Raw genomic sequence first — 20471 nt, forward strand, 5'->3', positions numbered from 1 at the left:
GGGGTGTGTGATTCCATGGCACCGTGCCCCATGGCAGCCTGTCTGTCTGTCTGTGGTGCACCAAGGAGTAGGAGGATGAGGGAGGCAGCTGGACCCCTGACTGTGGAGAAGATGAGATGGGGTGCCTTCTGGAGGGGTCCTGTCCCAGCTCTTCCTCCCTGGGTCCTGAGTCCAGCTGGAGGGGAAATAGTAGTGGGGGGTCTGACTCATCCCCATGTCCCCAACACCCAGCATAGGGCACAGGGCGGCATGGGGCTGAGGGGGGCAGGAAACGTTCTCAGGGTCATTGAAGGCAACAATGGCTATGGGAACAAAGGCGGGGTGGGGGGTGCACCCGAGGAAGCCAACTCTCTGGGAGGGCCTGGNGGGGTCAGTGCGGGGGTGGGGGGATGGGGGGAGGAGCAGGCTGTCTCCAACCTGCTTGCTTCAGCGCCTCTCCTGAGTGTGGGGGCCTTGACAGAGTGCCCCCTGGGGTCTTGGGCAGGGCCAAGCAGGGTATTTGGGGGAAAGACAGGTAGGTCCCTCTGGGCAGAATGGCCTCCTCCTGGGGACCTGGCCCCCACTCTCTGATTCTCAAGGGCTTACAGGCCTGGGGGGGGCCCTTCCAGCTGAGGCTGCTGGGTAAGAGCCCAGCAAGGCTGCTGATTGGCTGCTACCCTTGGACTTTGCCCTCTGATAAGAACGGGGAGCAGAAATCATTAACTGGATCATTAACCGGGGGTGGCCCTGCCCTACCCAGGCTGCCTGCCCTTCCTTCCCGGCTTCTTCCTCCTCATAGTCCCCTCTTTTGGGCCTCAGTTTCCCTCACAGCCTGGCTGTGTGTGTATGGGCGGGCTCCTCTCCTCCGCGAAAGTCTTCAGCCCCTGCTGCCACTGGGTGTGCGTCACTCCCCTGGGTTGGGGGCAGGTGTGGGATGTGTCAGGGCCTGTGCACTCGCCGGAGTGCGAGCCCTGCTGCCTGACCACAGCCCCTCTCCTGGGCGGATCTCTGCGCTTCTTTGTGCCTCCACTTTCTCATCCTTGAAGTGCGAATACAGTTGTAGCTAGTATCTACTTCTCAGGGTTTCTGCGGGGATTGCGCAGACTGGATTTTCGGAAGGCCTGGAAAGTGCCTGGTGCGGTGACGGTCCAGAACTGTCCGCCTGGATGGTGATTATTGTCCCGCGGGGCACGCACAGCCTAGTTCGCCAGGCTCGTTGCTGGTATGCTGCCCCCACTTTGAGGATGTATTGATCCACGGGGTAGGTCAGTGCCCCACCTTGGGCTGGGGCCTGTGGCTGGCACTGTGTGCTTTGGGAAAGCCCCTCACACTCTCTGGGCCGCTTATGCCAAGGATGGGCAACCAAGAGCCTTATGGGCCGCGCTCTNGCTCTGTCCTCTGCCACCAGGGCCTTGGGGGAGGAAGAGTGGCCTGGGGGAGCCAGGAGAGCAGGAGGAGGCTGCAGGGGGAGGCCCCCTGACGATTCTTGGGAGGGGACGCCCACCCTGGACAGGAGTCTGGGGCTGAGTTGNTCTCCTCCGCGAAAGTCTTCAGCCCCTGCTGCCACTGGGTGTGCGTCACCCCCCTGGGTTGGGGGCAGGTGTGGGATGTGTCAGGGCCTGTGCACTCGCCGGAGTGCGAGCCCTGCTGCCTGACCACAGCCCCTCTCCTGGGCGGATCTCTGCGCTTCTTTGTGCCTCCACTTTCTCATCCTTGAAGTGCGAATACAGTTGTAGCTAGTATCTACTTCTCAGGGTTTCTGCAGGGATTGCGCAGACTGGATTTTCGGAAGGCCTGGAAAGTGCCTGGTGCGGTGACGGTCCAGAACTGTCCGCCTGGATGGTGATTATTGTCCCGCGGGGCACGCACAGCCTAGTTCGCCAGGCTCGTTGCTGGTATGCTGCCCCCACTTTGAGGATGTATTGATCCACGGGGTAGGTCAGTGCCCCACCTTGGGCTGGGGCCTGTGGCTGGCACTGTGTGCTTTGGGAAAGCCCCTCACACTCTCTGGGCCGCTTATGCCAAGGATGGGCAACCAAGAGCCTTATGGGCCGCGCTCTGCCCCAGTGGGTCCTGCTGCTTCCAGCTGGGGAACTCGCCCGGCTGGCAGCAGGGGGGAAGGGGCTGACTGTCCTTTGTCTTTGCGTGCCACACCTGTGAAGGCCGGTGGTATCTCATTTCCAAGAGGGAAGTGCTGAGGCAGGAGAGGGAGGTGATGTGTCGGGGTCACTCAGGGCTACCACAGCAGGGCCGAGTGAGACCCTGGGGCTCCTGTCACAAATGGGTGCCAGCCTAGAGTGGGGCAGGGAGGGGGCCTCTTGAGTGCTGAGGGTCCCGATCCACCACAGATGGCTGGCCTGGGTGACTTCCATTCAGCCCCTTGACCTCTCTGGGCCTCAGAACCCTCACTCAGATGGTCAAGGCTGTGGGCTGTGTGATGTGAGCTGTGAGACCCCTGAAGTGCCAAGGGCTGGAGGGGGAGGGGAGGGAAGGGCAAAACTCTGGCTTGGCGGGGGCAGTTGGGTCCAGAGGCTCCACTGGCTTGGCCTTTGGAGGCCCCAGGGCATCCTGTCCTCCGCCTGTCTCCGGGCCGCATCAGTGGGAGAGCCCTGCCTGCCTCTGACCCGGGTCCCTCCAGCCCTCAAAAGGTACAGCCACAGCCTCTGTCCATCTGTGGAGTTTGGGGACGCTTGCTCCCTCGGGGTCTTCCCTCACTCTCCTCTTCACCGTCTCAGTCCCTGAGCTCTCTTCTCCCTCTGTGGTTCTCCCTTGTGGGGTCTGCGGCCTGGGGTGGGGGTAGCCGGGGGTCTGCGACACTAAGTTGGGTATTGGAGCTGGCTCCAGTTAGACCCGATCATCAGAAGGGCGGTTGGCCTGGGCCTGCCGTTGACTCAGTGAGCGTTCAAGTCTGGGAGGTGTGCCGACATGGGAATATGGGAACATGGGAACATGGGAACAAGCACAGGCATGCTTATGCCTCAGGGCCTTTGCGCTGGCTCCCCGCTGCCTGGAATGCTCTTCCCAGATATCCCTGTGGCTCACCGCCTTCCCATCTCTTCTCAGTGAGACCCTCCCTGACTATCCTATTTGAAACTGCAACTCATCCCTGCTCTCCTGCCACCCCCGCCCCCTCTCTCTGCTTTCTCCATAGCATTTGTTACCTTCTCCACCTGGGTTTTTTCCCCTCTATCTTGTCACCGGACTCTGCCTCCAGAACGTCAGCTCCTCGTGGGCAGGAGGTTTTGTTTTGTTCATTACAATAGATCCAGAGCCAAGCATCGTGCCCGACACATGGCATATCTTCAGTAATTGCTCAAATGAATGAGTACATGAATGAGCACACGTGTCAGTGTCCTGTGTGTGTGTACGTGCACGATCACGTGTTTGTCAGTGGGATTGTGCCCTTGTGTACGCGCGCGTGTTGGGGGGACATGCTGGTGTGTGAATACAGACGGACATGGGTAACCCTGGTAGGGACGCGCCCACCCCAAGCTGCAGGGTCTCTACTCTGCCCCTGTGGGGAGAGCCTTCCTCAGCCTGCCTGCCCTGGTCCCTGCGCAAGAGGGATGCGGCCATCGGGTGGGCGTAGAGTCAGGGCTGGGGACTAGTGTGGGTCCCCACAGAACACGTTGCGGCTTCTGGGCTCAGTTCTGTTAGACCTGGCTTGGAGCCTCTTGGGGCTGTGACTTCAGCCTTGTGTCGACCCGAGGACAGGTAACTGTGTGGGGTCTAGGGGAGGGCATAGCTATAGCCCAGGGGTGGCCGAAGACTCCAGGTCCCCTGGAGGAGATGGGTTTCTTTTGCGTTTTTGGCAAGAAATTGAGAGGGAATAAAGGCAACCGTGGGTCTGATTTAAGGACCTGATGGCAATGACTCAGGAGCCATATCCTTGTTATTCAGCCCCAGGCTAACTGGGGACTTGATGCAGAGATGCAGAGGATAGCTTGCAAAGTCAAGCGTCTGACCAGAAAGTGTTTTGAATGAGAAACTCTGGTCACAAGTTGAAGCCTGAAGCGGGGTGGCTAGCAGTGACTACATTAATCACAGATCATATTAATAAAGATAGAAAGTTCAAGCCAAAGGAGGTGAGAGCCATATTGTGCCCTGTCCCAGAGTGGACTAGTTTGGAGCATGTTGAGTAGCTCAGGCAATATTGGGAAATAAGCGACAGCACTGGGGGCCCGCTTGATTGAGGAGATCGAGGAGGGGCTGCCAGAGCAGGGAGGTAGTCACAGGCTTACCCACTGGCGTGGGGGGCCATAGCCAAGGCCCGGAGGCTGGACTTTGCTGTGTATGTGCTAAGATATTAGTATGGCGCCGGTCACGCATCAGAGGGACTCAGGAGAAGGCCGGAGGCCCCCTCAGAGGCTCTCTGGAGCAGATATGCAGTCAGATGGAGAGGCATGGGGGAGAGGGGTATAGCCTGGGCAGGAGAGGAGAGGAGAGGGGAGCCCCAAGAGAGCTGGAAACAGCAATGAATATTATTTGAGGAATGGCCTCTGGGGGTGAGGAGCTTTCCTGCCATCTCACTGAAGACTCACGACCGCTCCGTGATGGAGGGATCCCTGCTTCACTTGATAGAGAAGGAAGCTGAGGCGTAGGGGGGTCAGGTCACTTGCCAAGGGTCACATAGCAATGGGGGGGGGCCACATCAGCTGCTAGGCCTCTTGACCCTAGGAGTCCCTGAGGGCATCGTGGGGGTGCTAGGGTAGGCAGTCCCCTGACCATGGCCGGGAGCTGGGGTGCCCTCAGAGTCAGATGCCTGGGGTGGACCCCCAGGGCAGAATGGGGGGACAGGCTTGGGCCCTGGACCCTGTCAGCCCCAGGTTCTGATCAGCTAGGCCTGGCCAGCATCCTTAGGCCCTGGCCTCCCCTGCCCACAGCCACGTGGCCGACGGGATTTCCGCCATGTTTGGGACATGAATTGACAAGTGCCCCATTGACGGGTGGGGGGGAGGTGTGGGCAGGGCACAAGCCTCCCACTGTGCCGGGTCCCCACCCTCCCCCGTTCCCTGGGACAATGGCCCAGACTCAGCCAGCGGCCACAGCTGGTGGGGGGGTGGTCATGAGCATGAGGAGGGGGAAGGGAGGGGTCCAGGGTGGAGGGCCACCTGGGCCCCCACCCGCCCTCATCCTGCACCTGGCTTGTATCCCTTTGGTTCTTCTTCTGCCCAGCTGGGTGGCCTTAAAGGGAGGAGGAGAGAAGAGGGGAGGGGGCTTCCTCTCCGTAGCCCCCATCCCATCCTGCCTGGGATAGGACAGTGTCTGGCTCCTGTTAAAAGCAGGTAATAAAGGCCCTAATTAATGAGGAGCAGCTGGGGCGCATAGCCCAGCAGGGCAGGGGCGGTACCTGGAGGGGCCCGGTCTAGCCCTGGACCCTGACCATAACACGGCCGGAGGGAGGTCCCCAGACCCAGGCAGGCCTGGTACTAGTGTTCTGTGTGCCACTTTGCTCATTCGCTCCGTGAACATTTATTGTGTGCCTACTGTATGCTTAAATGCTTATACCCCGGAGAGGCAGAACAGGGCCTGACTCCTATCCCGGGCCCCACACGTGTAAACTTTGGGCAAGGCATTTATCCTTCCTGAGCCTGCTGCTTCTATAAAATGGGGAACGAGCAGACCACCTCTCCTGTAGGGTTGTTGTTTGTTGTTATGGGAGTTAAATATGGGCCATATAAGCGTTGGTACAGAGTGACTACTCAGTGAGTCAGCTGTGGGCAGTGGGTGGGCGGTGGACAGACCCTCCACCCACCTGTGAGGTCTGTGCTGGGCAGCCGGTAAGCAACCAGATGAGAAAGTAGAAAGGAGGCCGCCAGTCACGGGAATGGGAGTCAGAGGGCGCCTTCTGAGAAACTTACCTGTAAGCCCAGCGAATAGGGATGGGCTTCCTCCAGCAGAGGGAACAGCATATGCAAAGGCTCCTGGATGGGAAGAGTTGCGGGGAGGGAACGGGTTAGGAGAGGAGGCTGGAGGAGGCGGGCAGGGGGGCTGCTGTGGACCTCCAGGAGGGTTGTGGTTATCCTGAGCGATGGGAAGTTGTGGAAGGGTTTGGGGGGGGAGGGCTGGGATGCTGGTTTGTGACCTGGTGGTGCCACTTTCTGACTGTGGGACCTTGGGCAGCCTCCCCACCGCTCAGGGAGATCTTGGAGGCTCAGCTTCCTGCCTGGAAGGTATCTGTTGTTGGCTCAAGGACTTTCCAGAGCTCTTTCTGGGAGCAGTTGGTGAGAGGGGACCCCCAAAAGTGTGCTGATGCCTTCCTCCTGGGTTCCTGGGGCTCTGCCCCAGCCTCAGGAATCTCTGGGCTCCGGCAAGCCCCCACCCCCACCCTGTCCTCCCGAATGTTTGATTAGAAGTTTCCAGTGTGTTTTCTGGGACAGTCTGGGGGCATCTGCCTGGTGGCCGGACCTCTTAGGCTGAGCCATGTGGGGAGAACATCAGGCAGGACTTGTGGGGTCCCAGAGGAGGAGAAGATGTGGGCTCTGTGTTCCTCAAGAGGCCCACCAACTCCCCAGACCTCAGACTTTTCCCCCACCCCGCCCCAGTGATTCCCTCCTCCCTCCTCTGTCCTCCCGTCCTCCCGGCCCCTGGCACGGGAGGGTCTCTCCTCCCCTCAACCACATCTGGTTCTCGTTAGGGTCTCCCAGGATGCCTCTGCCTGAGGCCCCCCTATCCCAAGGGAGGTGGGCAGGAGGATTAGGGGTGATTAGGAGTGCTCCTGGCCAGAGGAGGGGAAGGAAGGGAGGAGGGGGCCTGGCCTATTATAAATAGCAACACCATGACTCCATCACCCCATCATTCACCGTAGATTCCAAGTTCAGTCTCAAAAACCTGCGGCTTCAACAGCAGTGGGGTGGGGGGGGTGGCTGTTAATGCTCCAGTGCTCCCTCCCTCCCTATCCCCTGAACCCCCCCCCCCACAGCCCATAAGGTGGGGCAGCCCAGAATGGCCAGGAAGTCTCACTAACCACATCTTCCCCCTTGGAGTCAGGCCCCTGTGCCTGGGTTTGAATCTTCCTTGCTGTGTTGCTTTGGGCAAGAGACTTGACCTCTCTGAATGAAGGGCATGATGCTGATAATTGGGAGATAATCCTGTGAAGCCCTGAGAATAGTGCCGGGACCTGGTAGTCAGGCCTCACTATTGTTGTCCTCTTGTCATCATCATCGTTCTGGACTGGGAGGATTAAGTGTCACACTGACGTGAAGAATGCACGGGACGCCTGGCATATAATAAACGCCTGAGATTGTTAATGCTTTTGGCTCCCAAAGTGCCTGGCATACAGTAGGCATTCAATAAACAGGATCTTCAGCTAACACAGAAGGATGGGGTGGGGGCCAGAGCGTAGATGGGAATCCTAGAACCTTGATGTGCAGACCGGTCATTCCCAGCTTGAGAAGCTTCTCAAGCCCCGGCCACACAGGGCCCTGGACGGACACTGGCAGGGCTCGGTGGGTGTCCCTGTTTCCCGGCGGGTGAGCCAGGGGTGGGGGCCAGCAGGAGGGCCTGTCCAGGCAGCGCGCGTGACTCCTAGGAGGGCTTAGCCACTCATTAATCACCTAAGCGGGGCTCAGCATTCTTGAAATGCCGGCTGGGGCCAGGGAGGGGCCTGGGCCAGGGGCTCCTAGGGACCCCAGGGCTCTGGGACTGTGAAGTGAGGACAGCCACTCCGTTTGCTGAGCGCCCATTATATGCCAGGCACCATACATACCTTAACTTGTTTCATAGTCAGCCCCGTAAAGTGTTAGCTGTTCATGTCCCCATTTTACTAATGAGGAAACTGAGGCTCAGAGAGGGTATGTGACCCGCTCAAGGTCACACAGCCAGGAGTAGGCGAGCCAGAACTTGTTCCTGGATCTTCTTGAGCTGTTCCCAGGGCTCACCTGGGAGAAGGCATGAGGCTGAGACCCCAGCTCGCGGCTCCAGGGTCCTGTCGGACGGGTACCCCCTGCCTCAGTGGGGCTGGTCAGCCCAGGTCAGCAGTGTGGGTGGGGCCGTCCTCCATTATCGGGGCTGACGCATCTCCTACGTCAGCCCCCTTATCACCCCGCCCTCCTGCTCCCCCCCTGCAAGGTGACCCTGGGAGGGGAAAGGCCAGCGCCTCCCCCTCTCCTCCCATGCTTATGCCCAAGAGCCCTGGGTGCCTTTTCTGTGAGTCCCTCCCCTTTGTGGGGCTGGGGCCAGCAGGGAGGGCCCAGAAGAGGGCGGTGGAGGAGCAGAACTTGGGCCGCCATCATTCCCTGCTGTGAGGCCCAGCAAGCCCGTTTCCTCCTCTGGAATTCCAGCGCTGGGCACCCCAGCCCCCTTTATGGGGGTGATGAGCTATGCAGTAGGCTGAGCTGGGCACTTCTGATTCCAGCCCCCACTCTCTCTCCATCTGCAGCTGGGGCCGGGGTGCAGGAGGCTCCCCTGCCCACGTGGGCCCCCCAGGTTGTGTGATTTGGCCCAGCCCGGCATCGGGTTCCTGGGTGCCCAGCAGCTGGGCCGTCTGGAAGGAGGCAGGAGAGGGTCATCAAGTCTGGGTCCAGCATTCAAGGGTGGTTGGCATTCCACTGGGCGCACAGTTCAGGAAAGTACCTCATTTACTCCTCACAGCCCCCCATAAAACTTTGGAACGATTACCTCATTTTACAGACAGGAGGAAGGACTTGCTCATGTCCCCGATCTGTGCTCTGGGCTCCTCCCCTCCTCAGAGACTGTGGGGAAGGCTGGTGGGCCAGGGAAGCACCATCGCAGGGTGGGGGCGTCAGTTGACGTCTCCAGGGGACATGGATGTGCAGACATGGAGGAGCCCCGGGGGCATCTGTTCTGGGGGGCCCGACCTGGGGAGAGCCGCAGGGCAGGGCCCAGAGGCCTCGGGGTGGCTCACATGTGCCCCTCGCCTGCAGGCCACGACATCAACGGTGCCCTGGAGCCCTCCAACATAGACACCAGCATCCTGGAGGAGTACATCAGCAAGGAGGACGCCTCGGACCTGTGAGTGTCCCCGCCCCCACGGCCTCTGGCCTCTGCCTCTCACCTGGAAGGTGTGCTGCGGGCCTGGCCTGCAAGTGGCTCCCCATCTCTCCCTGCGTGGACTCCTCTGCTGTCTCCTGCCGCCCTGTGGGTGGGGGCCTGGGAGGGGCTGGGGTCCGGGCTGGCGCTGAGCTTCTCTCTCCACAGCTGCTTCCCTGACATCTCTGCACCAGCCGGTGCAGCCTCCTACCCGCACGGGCCGCAGGCGCTCCCCGGCTCCAGTGGGGGCCACCACCTGAGCCCCCCTGGGGGCGGACCGTCCCCAGGGCGCCACGGCTCCCTCCCTGCCCCGAGCTACAGCGCCCCGCTTAACTGCAACAACAATGCTATGGCCTGCGCTCCCAAGCCCTTCCTGGGGGGCTCCGGGCCGCCCATCAAGGCAGAGCCCAAGGCTCCCTATGCCCCAGGGTGAGTGAGGGCGGGGAGTGGGGGGGCAGGTGTGTGTGGGGAGTGTGGGCAGTGGCCGCGCGCCTGGCAGTGGAGACAGGGCTGCCCTGTCCGTAGGTAAGGTGGCTGAGGAGGGACTTGTGGCTTTGTTCTGAGGCCGCCTCTGAGGATGCTGAGCAGGTGCGTGATGAGGGCTGACGCAAGTGCTAGAAAATTCTCTGTCAGCTGTATAAAGAGGAGATGGGAGGGCGTGAGCCTAGGGACACAGCTCCGTACCTACACTAATACACACATGCACACACGTGTACACACACTGGTCACACCAGGTCCCCTTACTGCCCCAGGCCCATCCACTCCTGCATCTAGCTGTTTGCAGTGGCCACAGGGAGCCCTTTCCTGAAGCTTCCACTACCCATGTCAGCCTCCCAGGCCCTTTCCTCTCTCGGAGGAGTCCCCACCACGGGCCCGGCCGTAACTACAGGATGCCCAGCCAGACTCCAGGGCCGCCCACAGACCTGTGCTAATGAGGATAGACAGGAACATGGGTCTGCTGGGTTCAGCAGAGGGGCTCGAAGAAGGTTGTGGGTTCCCCAGCGTGGGGCAGGAGCAGGGAACCCTGTCTTTGGCTAGAAGAGTAATAGAGTGCTAGGGGCATGACCCCATCTACACAGCCTGGCTCTACCTCCAGCTCCAGCATTTGCAGCCGCCCNCCGCCCCCCCCCCCCCCCCCCAGCATGCTAACCCACAGCCTCGGTCAGGGCTTTAGCATCTGCGGCTGTAGAGGGAGCTCAAAATGCTTTCCCCTCCAGGATTGTGGAAATAAGGGGAGGAAGCCCAGAGCAGGTGCGGGGGGCACGGAGGTGTCTCCTGGCTTACTGGGGGAGGGCCACGGGGGTGAGCTGGGACGTTAGAGGTGAGCTTTTGCTGCTGGAGGCAGACATCCGGCTGAGAGGCTGTCCCTGAGCCCAGACCCCGAAGGGCAGAGACTGAGGGAAGAGCATGAACCCAGGAGAAGCACCTGCTGGGTGCCTGCTGCTGTGCCCTGTGGCTCTGCGTCCGCTCATGGAGCCTCTTCAGTCACCAGCTCCTTCCTGGGGGACCCCAGAACCAGCTGGCCTGCGAGCAAAGCCATGCTGCCCCCCGGCAGGATTCGAATGGCACACCGAGGCCATGTCTCAAGGAGACAAGGGGCTTGCCCAGAACCACACGGAGAGTGTGTGGCCCTTCACTGCCCCTGTGCCTGCCAGGCCCCGTTCTAGGCACCCAGCGAGACAAACACATCCCTCCCGTGCTGGATCCTGCAGGCCGGTTGAGGAGGGACTTACAAATCAATAAATTATCAAATCGAGAACTAATGAGCAACACGATGAGTAGTGGGGAAAGAACACAAGGTCCCATGGGCTGGAGACAGGACCAGAGGGTGTGAGGGACCTTTACACACCAGCAAACCCAACGGCCACTGCACAGGGAGCAGACAGGAGATGGTGGGCACAGGGCAGAGGCCCCAGGCAGCCCTCAGGGGCCTCGAAGCTGCAGAGGGTCGGGCCTCTGTGGCGTTTTCTGTCATCGTCACACAGCCTGTGGGGCTGGCTGGGTGGCTCATCCAGGGGTGCAGTGAGGACTCTGGAATCAGCCCAGGGCTGTGTCCCCGAGGGCTCGGCTGCCTCAGACCGCTGCCTGGGCACAGTGGTGGGCCGTCTCTCCAGATGTGGGGACCAGGACAGCCAGAGAGCTGGGTGCGCACTTGGCCATAGCCTCCCCTCACCGGGCGAATGCAGGGTCTGCGCAGGACGTGTTGGTCTCTCACGGTTGAGTTGGCTCTTTTGCCTGAACCGCTGATAAAACAAAACCTGCAAGAAAAAAATCCACCCAGACCTGGTGGGCTGGCTTCCTGCCCAGGCCATCTCTGCCCGTGCTGGGGCGGCCCAGCCCCCTAGAGCCCCCGAGAGCTCTCCCCTAGGGTTTCTAGAAAGTGGGGCTTCGATGGGTGTGGGAAGCGAGGAGCAGGCCTGGGCCCTGCTCCCTGAATCCCTGTGCCATCATCAGGGACACTGGCTCCTGGTCCCCAAGTGCCCAGTAGGTCTGAGGGGATGCTGGGCAGGAGCCCAAGGCCCCCCACCTACGACTCAGCCCCAGGCCCTGCCTGGCACCCCAAGGTGGCTCGTACAGAGAAATTTCCCTGGTGGGGGGGTAGTGAGAGGACCTCAGGGCCTGCAATGTCTGGGGTCTCCAGGCCCCGGCCCCACAGAAGAGCTGCCCCCCAACAGCCCTTTCCTCCTGCTCCCGCAGCACACTGCCGGATTCTCCCCCAGACTCGGGCTCTGAGGCCTACTCCCCCCAGCAGGTGAATGGTGAGTCCAGCGGGCACCGCCCTCCCCCTCTGGGGTTTGGGCAAGTGGTTGGGGCGGCCTTATCGGGGAGGGAGGGAGCGAGGGAGGGAGGGGGCCAGCGGCCGCCCGACAGGCCCAGATTATCGCTGGTCAAATACTCCCCGGCGCTGGCTATTGTTTCCCCACGGGCGGGTGGGGAGCCTGGCCCTGCCTCTGAGCAAGTGTCCCTGCCCGTGATGCCACCCGCCTGCCCGCCTGCGCCATCATGGACGCGCCCTTCGGTGGTAAGTGGACGGCTGGGGAAGGCTGTGGGTGCAGCCTGAGGACAGGCCTTGCTGGCCTCCTGGGCCCACCTCCCCTGGTGGGGGGTGCCAGGGGGGCAGCGGGCCCCCAGGTGGCCAAAAGCAGAAGGATCTCGGGCAGCCTTCTCCCCACAGCCCAGAGAGGGGTCAAGAGTTCTGTTTATCTTACCAAAAACATTTCTGGAATGCCTTCTGGGGAACAAAGGGAGCTGGGGGGCTGGCCCCTGGGAGCCCGCTAGAGGGGCTGCCGGATGGAGGAGGACCGCCGCAGGACTGTGCTGGGGGTCCCTGAGAGACTCCTTCCTGAAGCCCAGAGGAGGGTCAGGCCTGAGCGGGGCTGGGGGAGGACGTTGGGATGCTGCACCTTCCCCGGAGAAGCTGGGAGGCCAGGCCTGGGGGGAAGGAGCCGGTTAGGACGGCAGGGAAAAGCTGCCTGCCCCCCCCCCCCACAGGGGCTTGTCTCCCTGCCGGAGCCTCTAGTGGCCAGCCTCAGGCCGTCCTGCCCTCCTCCCACGTGGGGTTGGTGGGAGGGCAGCCCCCTCGGCTTGTCACAGGAGAAGGTGGGAAACGGGAAACCCTGTGCCCCGGAACCGAGTGATTTAGGTCTCTGATGCCCACCCCCACCATCTCTCCCGCAGACCCCCATCTCCTGCGCACCATAACCCCCGAGACCCTGTGCCACGTGGGAGTGCCCTCCCGCCTAGAGCACCCGCCTCCACCTCCAGCCCACCTACCAGGCCCCCCGCCGCCCCCGCCCCCGCCACCTCACTATCCTGTCCTGCAGCGGGACCTGTACATGAAGGCCGAGCCCCCGATGCCCCCCTATGCTGCCATGGGGCAGGGGCTTGTGCCCAGCGAGCTCCACCACACGCAGCAGTCCCAAATGCTACACCAGCTGCTGCAGCAGCATGGAGCGGAGTAAGGCTGGGGCAGGTGGGCTAGGGGGCAGGTGGGCTCAGGGGCCAGGGCAGCAGCAGCAGGTGGGACGGAGATGGAGGTGGGGACAGGGATGAGCTGGGAGGGCAGAAGGCTCTGCCCCCCGGAGAAGGGGGTCAGCACATGTATATGGATGTGCCCACCCAGCAGCCCTATAGGTGTGGCCAGGTGCTTCGGACTACCTTATTTGGTGAGCTTGGCCACCCCCATTGCCCAGATAGGTAAACTGGGGCTCCCAGTGGGAGGAAATGCTTGTCCGGGTCATGGAACTAGGAAGGGGCAGAGCCAGCACTTAAACCTCGGGCTGTGCCTTTCCCCAGACACCAGTGACTTTGCAGCCTTCTCAGGTTGTCCGGGGCTCTGGAGAAAGTTCTAGCCACGGACCCAAGCTCCCGCTCTGACTCCAGCCAGTAGAATTGTCCTTTTATCTGTGTGTTTGACACATCGAGGTGTCATGAAAGGTTTAGTTCAAGGCAAGGCTCCACATCCCCCTCCCCAAGGAACTCTCCTTCCCAGCCTTGGTGGCCCGTGCTCCCTGGGGCTTGTTTCCAGCCTCGGAGGCTGCTCTCCGTGGAGCCCCCATGATAAAGAGTGGCCCTGAGAAGGACACCCCAAGGAAGGGACCAGCTTGTTCATTCCACAAACGATTTGGGGGACTCTGTGTGCCAGGCCCACGGCTGGCCTGATGGGGACACACAGACAAGTCAGGTGTGGCTCCTGCCCTCCTGGTTCCATGATCTGGGGGGTAGAGAGGAGGGACAGGAGCAGAGATTGACATTACAGAGCGATGGGGGAGCACTGAGGAGGAAAAGCCCAGCGGCTTTTTGGAGGAGGTGTCCTCTGGATTGAGCAACTGAGTGAAGAGGGGAAGGGGGCTCAGGAAGAGCCAGCCCCCCATGGCATGCCTCTGTGTTGCCCCCAGGCTCCCCACACACCCCTCCAAGAAGAGGAAGCACTCCGAATCACCTCCCAACACCCTCAATGCCCAGATGCTGAATGGAATGATCAAACAGGAGCCTGGAACAGCAACGACCCTGCCCCCACACCCAGCTCGAGCCCCATCCCCACCCTGGCCTCCCCAGGGCCCCCTCTCACCTGGGCCCGGCTCCTTGCCCCTCAGCATCGCCCGGGTCCAGACACCACCTTGGCACCCGCCAGGGGCACCCTCACCAGGTACGTGCCTGGCCTGCTGGAGCTCACAGGGGGCCAACCCTTGAGGATGGGGAGTGGGGCCCACGGCCCACGTGGCTGCTCCCTCCTTCCAGGTCTCCTGCAGGACAATGATAGCCTCAGTGGCTCCTACCTGGACCCCAACTACCAGTCCATCAAGTGGCAACCGCATCAGCAGAACAAGTGGGCTACACTGTACGACGCGAACTACAAGGAGCTGTGAGTGCCCTGGGCGCCACCCTACCCCTCCTGCCACCGCATCCAGGGCTCCCTGGCCCTGGCATCACGGCCCCAGAGCAGGGCCTGGGAGCACACTGGGCACCGCAAGGGCCCGGGTTACAGGAGAGCAGCAGGCTCAGGGCGGAAGCAGGACAGGCCCTTGGGGTTCCCGACTTGTGGGCCCTCCCGAGGCCTCCTTAAGGAGGTGGTGTCTATCAGGGAGGGGCTAGTGGGAGCCAAGGCCCGAGAAGTGGGTGGATGGGTGTTTTCTGGCTCCTCCTCCCCCACTCCTTCTGCATTCCAGGAAGGTAGCAGGAAGCTGTGTTGGCAGGGCCCTTCCAGCAGCCCCCTCCCTGGAAGGGAGGGCCGAGGGGGTGGGGGAGGACAGGCTGTCCAGGCATTCCTAGCTCTCCCTCAGCACCCACCCATGTGGATTCAGCTTCCTGGGACCAGGCCAGGACACTCTGGGACCACTCCCCTCACTCCTGAAGAAGTCCAGTGGGGGTGAGAGTGTGGCTCACCGACTCCCTTTGGACACTGCCAGGCCTGGGCAGGGTGGCTGAGGATAGCCTCCTGGACTTGGGCGCCCCAGGCTGTGTGGGCTTCTTAGCCAGAAGCCCTTGGGGCTGGGGGTTTCCAGCTACTGTTAGTGGCTAAAAGATCCCTTCAGGTCCTGTCAGGATGGGAGGAGAGGTCTTTGGGGATCCCACCCTTATGGCCTCGTGAGGACCCCCCCCCACACTCTTACTACCGTGCTTTCCAGGCCAGCCCTGCCATCTCAGGCCCTAGGGCCGGGAAGCTGGCTGCTGAGGCCCACAGTGTGGCCCATGTACTTCCTGGGTGTTCCCTTGGGGCAGGCAGGTGGGTGGACCCCCAGGCCTTCCTGTAGATGTTAGCCAGGCCCCCAAGTCCTTCCCTCAAGTTTGGAATCATTCTCTGCCCATCTTCCTCCAGGCAGGCCCTGGGCATCAGGGGCATTGCTTGTGCCTGGGGACCTGGGTGAGGATGGGCCAACAGTTGCCCCCTTTCCCGCCACCTGGAGGTCCCCCAAAGGATCCATACTTGGAATCCTTGCCCAAAGCAACAGATGGGTAAACTGTGGCTGAGTCTGCACTGCCCAGAATGCCCCTCTCCCCACCTGGGCAGATGGAGGAGTCGGAATGAGGATTCTGGGGGCTTGAGCAAGCCAGTGGGCCAGGGCTGGGCCAGTGCCGAGCCGGCGCCTGGTTCCACCGTTTCCATGGCAACCAGCTGTCAGGCCAGTGAAGCTCTGCAGACGCACCCCCTCTCCCCGCATCTCCCGTGAGGGAGGGGGCTTCAGGCAGCACTCTGGGAAGGAGCCAAGTGTGATGAGGGGCCATCGAGCCCTCTCCTCAGGCATTCACTCCCCCCTGGTGGGCCTCAGGGGTCTTGCCCTGCCTCCCCCATCGCCAGGCTGGGCTGGGCCCAGCCACGTAGAGGAAAGAATATTGGCCGAAGAGTTGGCAGACCTGAGCTCAAATCCTTCCGGGAACTCAGTTTCCATTTCTGACAAGTGGGGGGCAGCCCCATGAGTGGTCTGAGGATCCCAGGCGGTACCGGATAGGACATCGCTTTGGCACGCAGGCGTGGGGGAGGGACATTCCAGGCCTGGCTTTGGTGGGGGGGCCTCTGGTGAGTACCCTCACCTGCCCCCAGGCCCATGCTCACCTACCGCGTGGACGCCGACAAGGGCTTCAACTTCTCGGTGGGCGACGACGCGTTCGTGTGCCAGAAGAAGAACCACTTCCAGGTCACGGTGTACATCGGCATGCTGGGCGAGCCCAAGTACGTCAAGACGCCCGAAGGCCTCAAGCCCCTCGACTGCTTCTACCTGAAACTGCACGGAGTGAAGGCAGGTTTGGGGGCTCAGCGAGGAGGGTAGAGGAGGGGAGCCAGGAACGTGTGGGGAGAGGAAAGACCCCAAGGCAAAGTGAGTGTTCCTGTACCCTAACCATCAGCCTCCTCTGCCCCCTTCTCAGCTGTGCTTCCTGATTCCTTCTTTGCCCGGGGACCCCAAGTTTATACCCCCAGCCCACACCCTTCTCCTGACCCTTCTGTCGGCTGCCTTAGTTCACCATCCCCAAATGAACTCCCTGTCAACGTTCCCCTCCTTCGGGGCCCCCCCACTCAGGGAGTAGGGCTCCAGGGCCCTGGTTACCCAAGCCATGAATCCAGGGGTTCACTTGCCCTCACCTCATCATGCACCAGGCCTGGCTGTTCCCCTAGAGCACTGCCCACCCGGGTCCTCTCCCCTCTCTTCTCCCCTCTGCCTCTCCCTGGACCAGACCATACCCCCGCCTCATCTAAGTGACCGCAGTACTTCCACGCCGGCCGCCAGCTCATGCTTTCCCTGAGACACCAGTGGGCATGACACTCGCCATTCTTCCAGAGCTCCTGGTGCCCTCCCAGCAAAGCCTTGACTTCTGAGCTTAGCCCACAAAGGCCTTTGGGACCCAGCCCTTCCCTCCAGGCCTGCCATTTGTTGTGCCCCAGACCAGTTGTGCCCATCCCCAGCCCCCGCTTTCCAGAGGCAGCTCCCTTGCTCTGGGACACCCTGAGAATGCCCATTCCATCCCTCCTCTCCTGGCAGACTGCTCCTGGGCCTTCCCGTTGACTCTGCTACAGTCCTGGGTCCTTGGGGACACCCATCCTGAGGCTCTGCCCCCGGGGCCCCTCTAGTGCCAGCACTAGAGCGGTTGATTTGGAGCCTGTGAGCTCCCTGGGGGCACAGCTGGGTGTGTTTCCTTCGGTGCGGGGAGCTGGACCTGGTGCCTCCGCATGGCTCAGCTGCTGCTCATGGAGGGGCCGCGGGGACGTGGGTGTGGGTGGGAGTGGGTGTTTATGGAGGTCAGCTTGGGGGATGTGTGCGGAGGCGGGGGTGTGTGTGGATGGGAATGTGGGGGCCGTGTGTCCGCGGAATGCGTGAGTGGGTGCATGCGGAGCTGGGAGAGTGATGTGACTATGCCCTCATTGACGGGGAGGGCCACGCCTCCACTTCTGGGGGAGCTCTGGCTGGGCCAGTCTGGGGCTGAGCGGCTAAAGGGAGGCAGACCCATCCGGGGACCTCGGCCCTGGTGGGTCACCGGCCTCTGCTTCTCCCCCAGCTGGAGGCCCTGAACCAGTCCATCAACATCGAGCAGTCACAGTCGGACCGGAGCAAGCGGCCCTTTAACCCTGTCACGTATGTGTCTGACCCTGGGGGGGGAGGGTTCCTGGGAGGGCTGGCCCTGGAGCTGGCTTGGGAGCTGAGGGGGCCAGGCAGGCACCCACCATATCTGCCTCCTGCACATTCCCGACTGTGCCCCTGGCTCTTCGAGGCCCCTCCCTGCCTCCTGAGTCCCCTGCCTCTCCTCTGCAGGGTCAATCTGCCCCCTGAGCAGGTCACGAAGGTGACTGTGGGGCGCCTGCACTTCAGCGAGACCACGGCCAACAACATGCGCAAGAAGGGCAAACCCAACCCTGACCAGAGGTGAGCAGGCTGGGCCCCGGCCCTGGCGGGCCCTCCATTTCTGAGGAGGAGGGGCAGGAAGACAGCACCCGCTACACACGGACCCATTTTACAGAAGAGAGACCTGAGCCTCACACCTAAGGCTATTGGATTTAGGGTTGAGAGAGCAGAAGCCTGGCTTCTAGATGAGCCGCTCTGTGGTGTCCTAGCTGTGGGCCCCGGGGAATTTCTGCCCCCTAGTGGAGACTCGGGTTCCTCCTCTGTAGGATGAGGTGTGCATGCCCTCTTGGGGAGGACGTGCTGGGAGCCTGGGCGGTGTACATGGGACATGGGAAAGGGGGCTGGCGGGCAGGGGCAGGTGGGGCAGGACCCTGGGTGCCTCTAAACCCCTGTGCGCCCCAGGTACTTCATGCTGGTGGTGGCCCTCCAGGCCCATGCGCAGAACCAGAACTACACGCTGGCTGCCCAGATTTCAGAGCGCATCATCGTGAGGGTGAGGGCTACCTCCTCCCAAGGGATCAAGAGTCCTCCCCAGAGCTGGGAGAAACAGCATCCAGGAAAAATACTGGGGTTCTGGGGAGTCAGGAGCTAGAGTGCTGATCCTGCTAGGCCCTAGCTGGGTGGCTTTGGGCAAGTTCCCACCCTCTGAGCCAGTGTCTCCTTCATAGGGGTGGAGGTGGACAAGACCTGGGTAGCCTTCTGAGATCCCACAAGTGACTGAAAGGGGCCACAGTGGGAGGGACAGTTTAAGTTGGGCATGGTGGGGTGAGGATCCCTGCCTGGAGCTGGAGGGGTGGCTGCAAGGTTTCCCCCTTTTCCCAGGGCACTGCAGGTCCCCCGTCCCCTGGGACTGATCCAACCCCTTCCCCCCAACTTGTGCTAGGCCTCCAACCCGGGCCAGTTTGAGAGTGACAGCGACGTGCTGTGGCAGCGGGCGCAGGTGCCCGACACTGTCTTCCACCATGGCCGTGTGGGCATCAACACGGACCGGCCTGACGAGGCGCTGGTGGTGCACGGCAACGTCAAGGTCATGGGCTCGCTCATGCATCCCTCGGACCTGCGGGCCAAGGAGCACGTGCAGGAGGTGGGGGCGGGGCTCTGGGTGAGGGGCGGGACCGTGGGGCGGGGAGAGCTGACTTACCGGCGGGAGGGGGCGGGTGGCCGGGTGGCCGCGAGAGGCAGATGGCTTGTAGGGGCGGGGCTCGTGGAGGGACGGGGCCAGGTGGAAGGGCCCGGCGGCAGGGGAAGGAGGTGAGGGAGGCAGGCTCTAGATTCCTGCATCGCTCGACCCTGGTGCTGCCGGGTCTCCCCACCACGCTGCAGAGTTTGGGCTGCCGCCGTCTTGAGCTCCGGGGCTCACCTCGGATGGGCCCAGGAGGGGAGGGGTTCAGGCTCGGCGCTGGTTCTTGTGCAGGTGGACACCACGGAGCAGCTGAAGAGGATCTCGCGCATGCGGCTGGTGCACTACAGATACAAGCCGGAGTTTGCAGCCACCGCGGGCATCGAGGCCACGGCGCCAGAGACGGGTAGGGACCGGTCTGCGCGGACTGGGGCTGGGGTCCGGGAACCCGGCAACCTCGGTCCTCAGTCACCCCGCCCCCGTCCTAGACTGCTGGAAACCCCACTCCCAGGAACCCCTCTCCTTGACTCCTGGAACTCCTACCCAAGGAATCCTGCCCTCTAGAAGCCCCACCCCTAAGCCCTTGGAAAATCGGGCCTCCCCGGGTGCCGGGTGGGTCCCCCCTTGACACTGAGAGTCCTGGAATTGTGGTCCGGGGATCCTCGGCTCCTTAGGTGAATCCTGCCTTGATCTCTGCCCACTTCCACTGGGATCCTTCCTCCCAGGAATCCACCCTTGCCCCAGGCAGGGGAACCCCACACCTGAGCCCCAGGATTACAACCTTCTGAACACTTGTCCCTTGGAGCCCCCTGGTGCAGGGCGCCTTGGATCCCAAATCTCTAGCCCCCAGAATTTCACCCTCCTCAAACCGGCCCCCTCCTTACATGATGGTGCTGTGGGCATTCTCCACCCCACTCCCCCACCCAACTGCCCAGGTGTCATCGCCCAGGAAGTGAAGGAGATCCTGCCCGAGGCCGTGAAGGACACTGGAGATGTGGTCTTTGCCAATGGGAAAACCATAGAGAACTTCTTGGTGGTGAACAAGGTCTGCAGGGTGGGAGGACTGGGGGAGCCCAAACGCAGGGGGTGGGCCAGCTGGAGGGCGTTCATCTCCCACTTTGAGACTGGGAGTGCTGAGTGCAGGGGGTGGGGGCAGCCCAGTCTTCTCTCATGCTGCGTCCAGAGCCCCCTCCCCACCCCCCAGGGAAGGGTGTGAGAGTTCAAGAGCCAGCTGGGGACTCGGCTGCGTAGTCCACAGTGAGAGGAAGCCCACTGGGGGTCATTGTCCTCCCCTTAGAAAGGGGGCTAAAGATAGTCACTGCCAAGCCCTTCTCAGGTGGCAGTGGCAAAGCTCAAACATGGCTTATGGTGAAGATGAAGCTATATGTTTTCGTCTCCGCTGAATAGTAAGGAGCGAAGCATGAGACACCACGTTCCTCAGATGAGAGTCTGGGAGCCTCTGAGAGACGGTGTTCTGACAGGGGTGGGAAGGGCCGTTCTGGCCAGAGCAGCAGTGCAGAGGTGGGGGTGCTGTTCGCAGGCAGGCA

At 61.9% G+C, this 20471-nt stretch overlaps 1 protein-coding gene across 6 annotated transcripts in view; it reads left to right on the forward strand.

Moving 5' to 3' along the window:
• The window catches only part of MYRF (myelin regulatory factor), a 34466-nt gene that overhangs the window by 5240 nt on the left and 8755 nt on the right, over window positions 1-20471 (forward strand). For 4 of the 6 annotated variants that reach the window (XM_034645359.1, XM_011233604.3, XM_034645361.1 and 1 more), the window contains exons 2-14: window positions 8865-8952; window positions 9139-9399; window positions 11668-11729; window positions 12649-12928; window positions 13869-14119; window positions 14212-14335; window positions 16013-16208; window positions 17461-17537; window positions 17715-17825; window positions 18207-18297; window positions 18688-18888; window positions 19219-19330; window positions 19860-19969. In XM_034645359.1, coding sequence (XP_034501250.1) covers window positions 8865-8952; window positions 9139-9399; window positions 11668-11729; window positions 12649-12928; window positions 13869-14119; window positions 14212-14335; window positions 16013-16208; window positions 17461-17537; window positions 17715-17825; window positions 18207-18297; window positions 18688-18888; window positions 19219-19330; window positions 19860-19969 — 1964 coding nt within the window. Of the gene's footprint in view, window positions 1-8845; window positions 8953-9138; window positions 9400-11667; window positions 11730-12648; window positions 12929-13868; window positions 14120-14211; window positions 14336-16012; window positions 16209-17460; window positions 17538-17714; window positions 17826-18206; window positions 18298-18687; window positions 18889-19218; window positions 19331-19859; window positions 19970-20471 lie in introns of those variants that run through there. The other 2 variants (XM_034645363.1, XM_034645364.1) reach the window with 2 other exon arrangements.

This window comes from Ailuropoda melanoleuca, chromosome 16 (genome assembly GCF_002007445.2).
Source record: "Ailuropoda melanoleuca isolate Jingjing chromosome 16, ASM200744v2, whole genome shotgun sequence".
In the NCBI taxonomy this organism is placed as follows: Eukaryota; Metazoa; Chordata; class Mammalia; order Carnivora; family Ursidae; genus Ailuropoda; species Ailuropoda melanoleuca.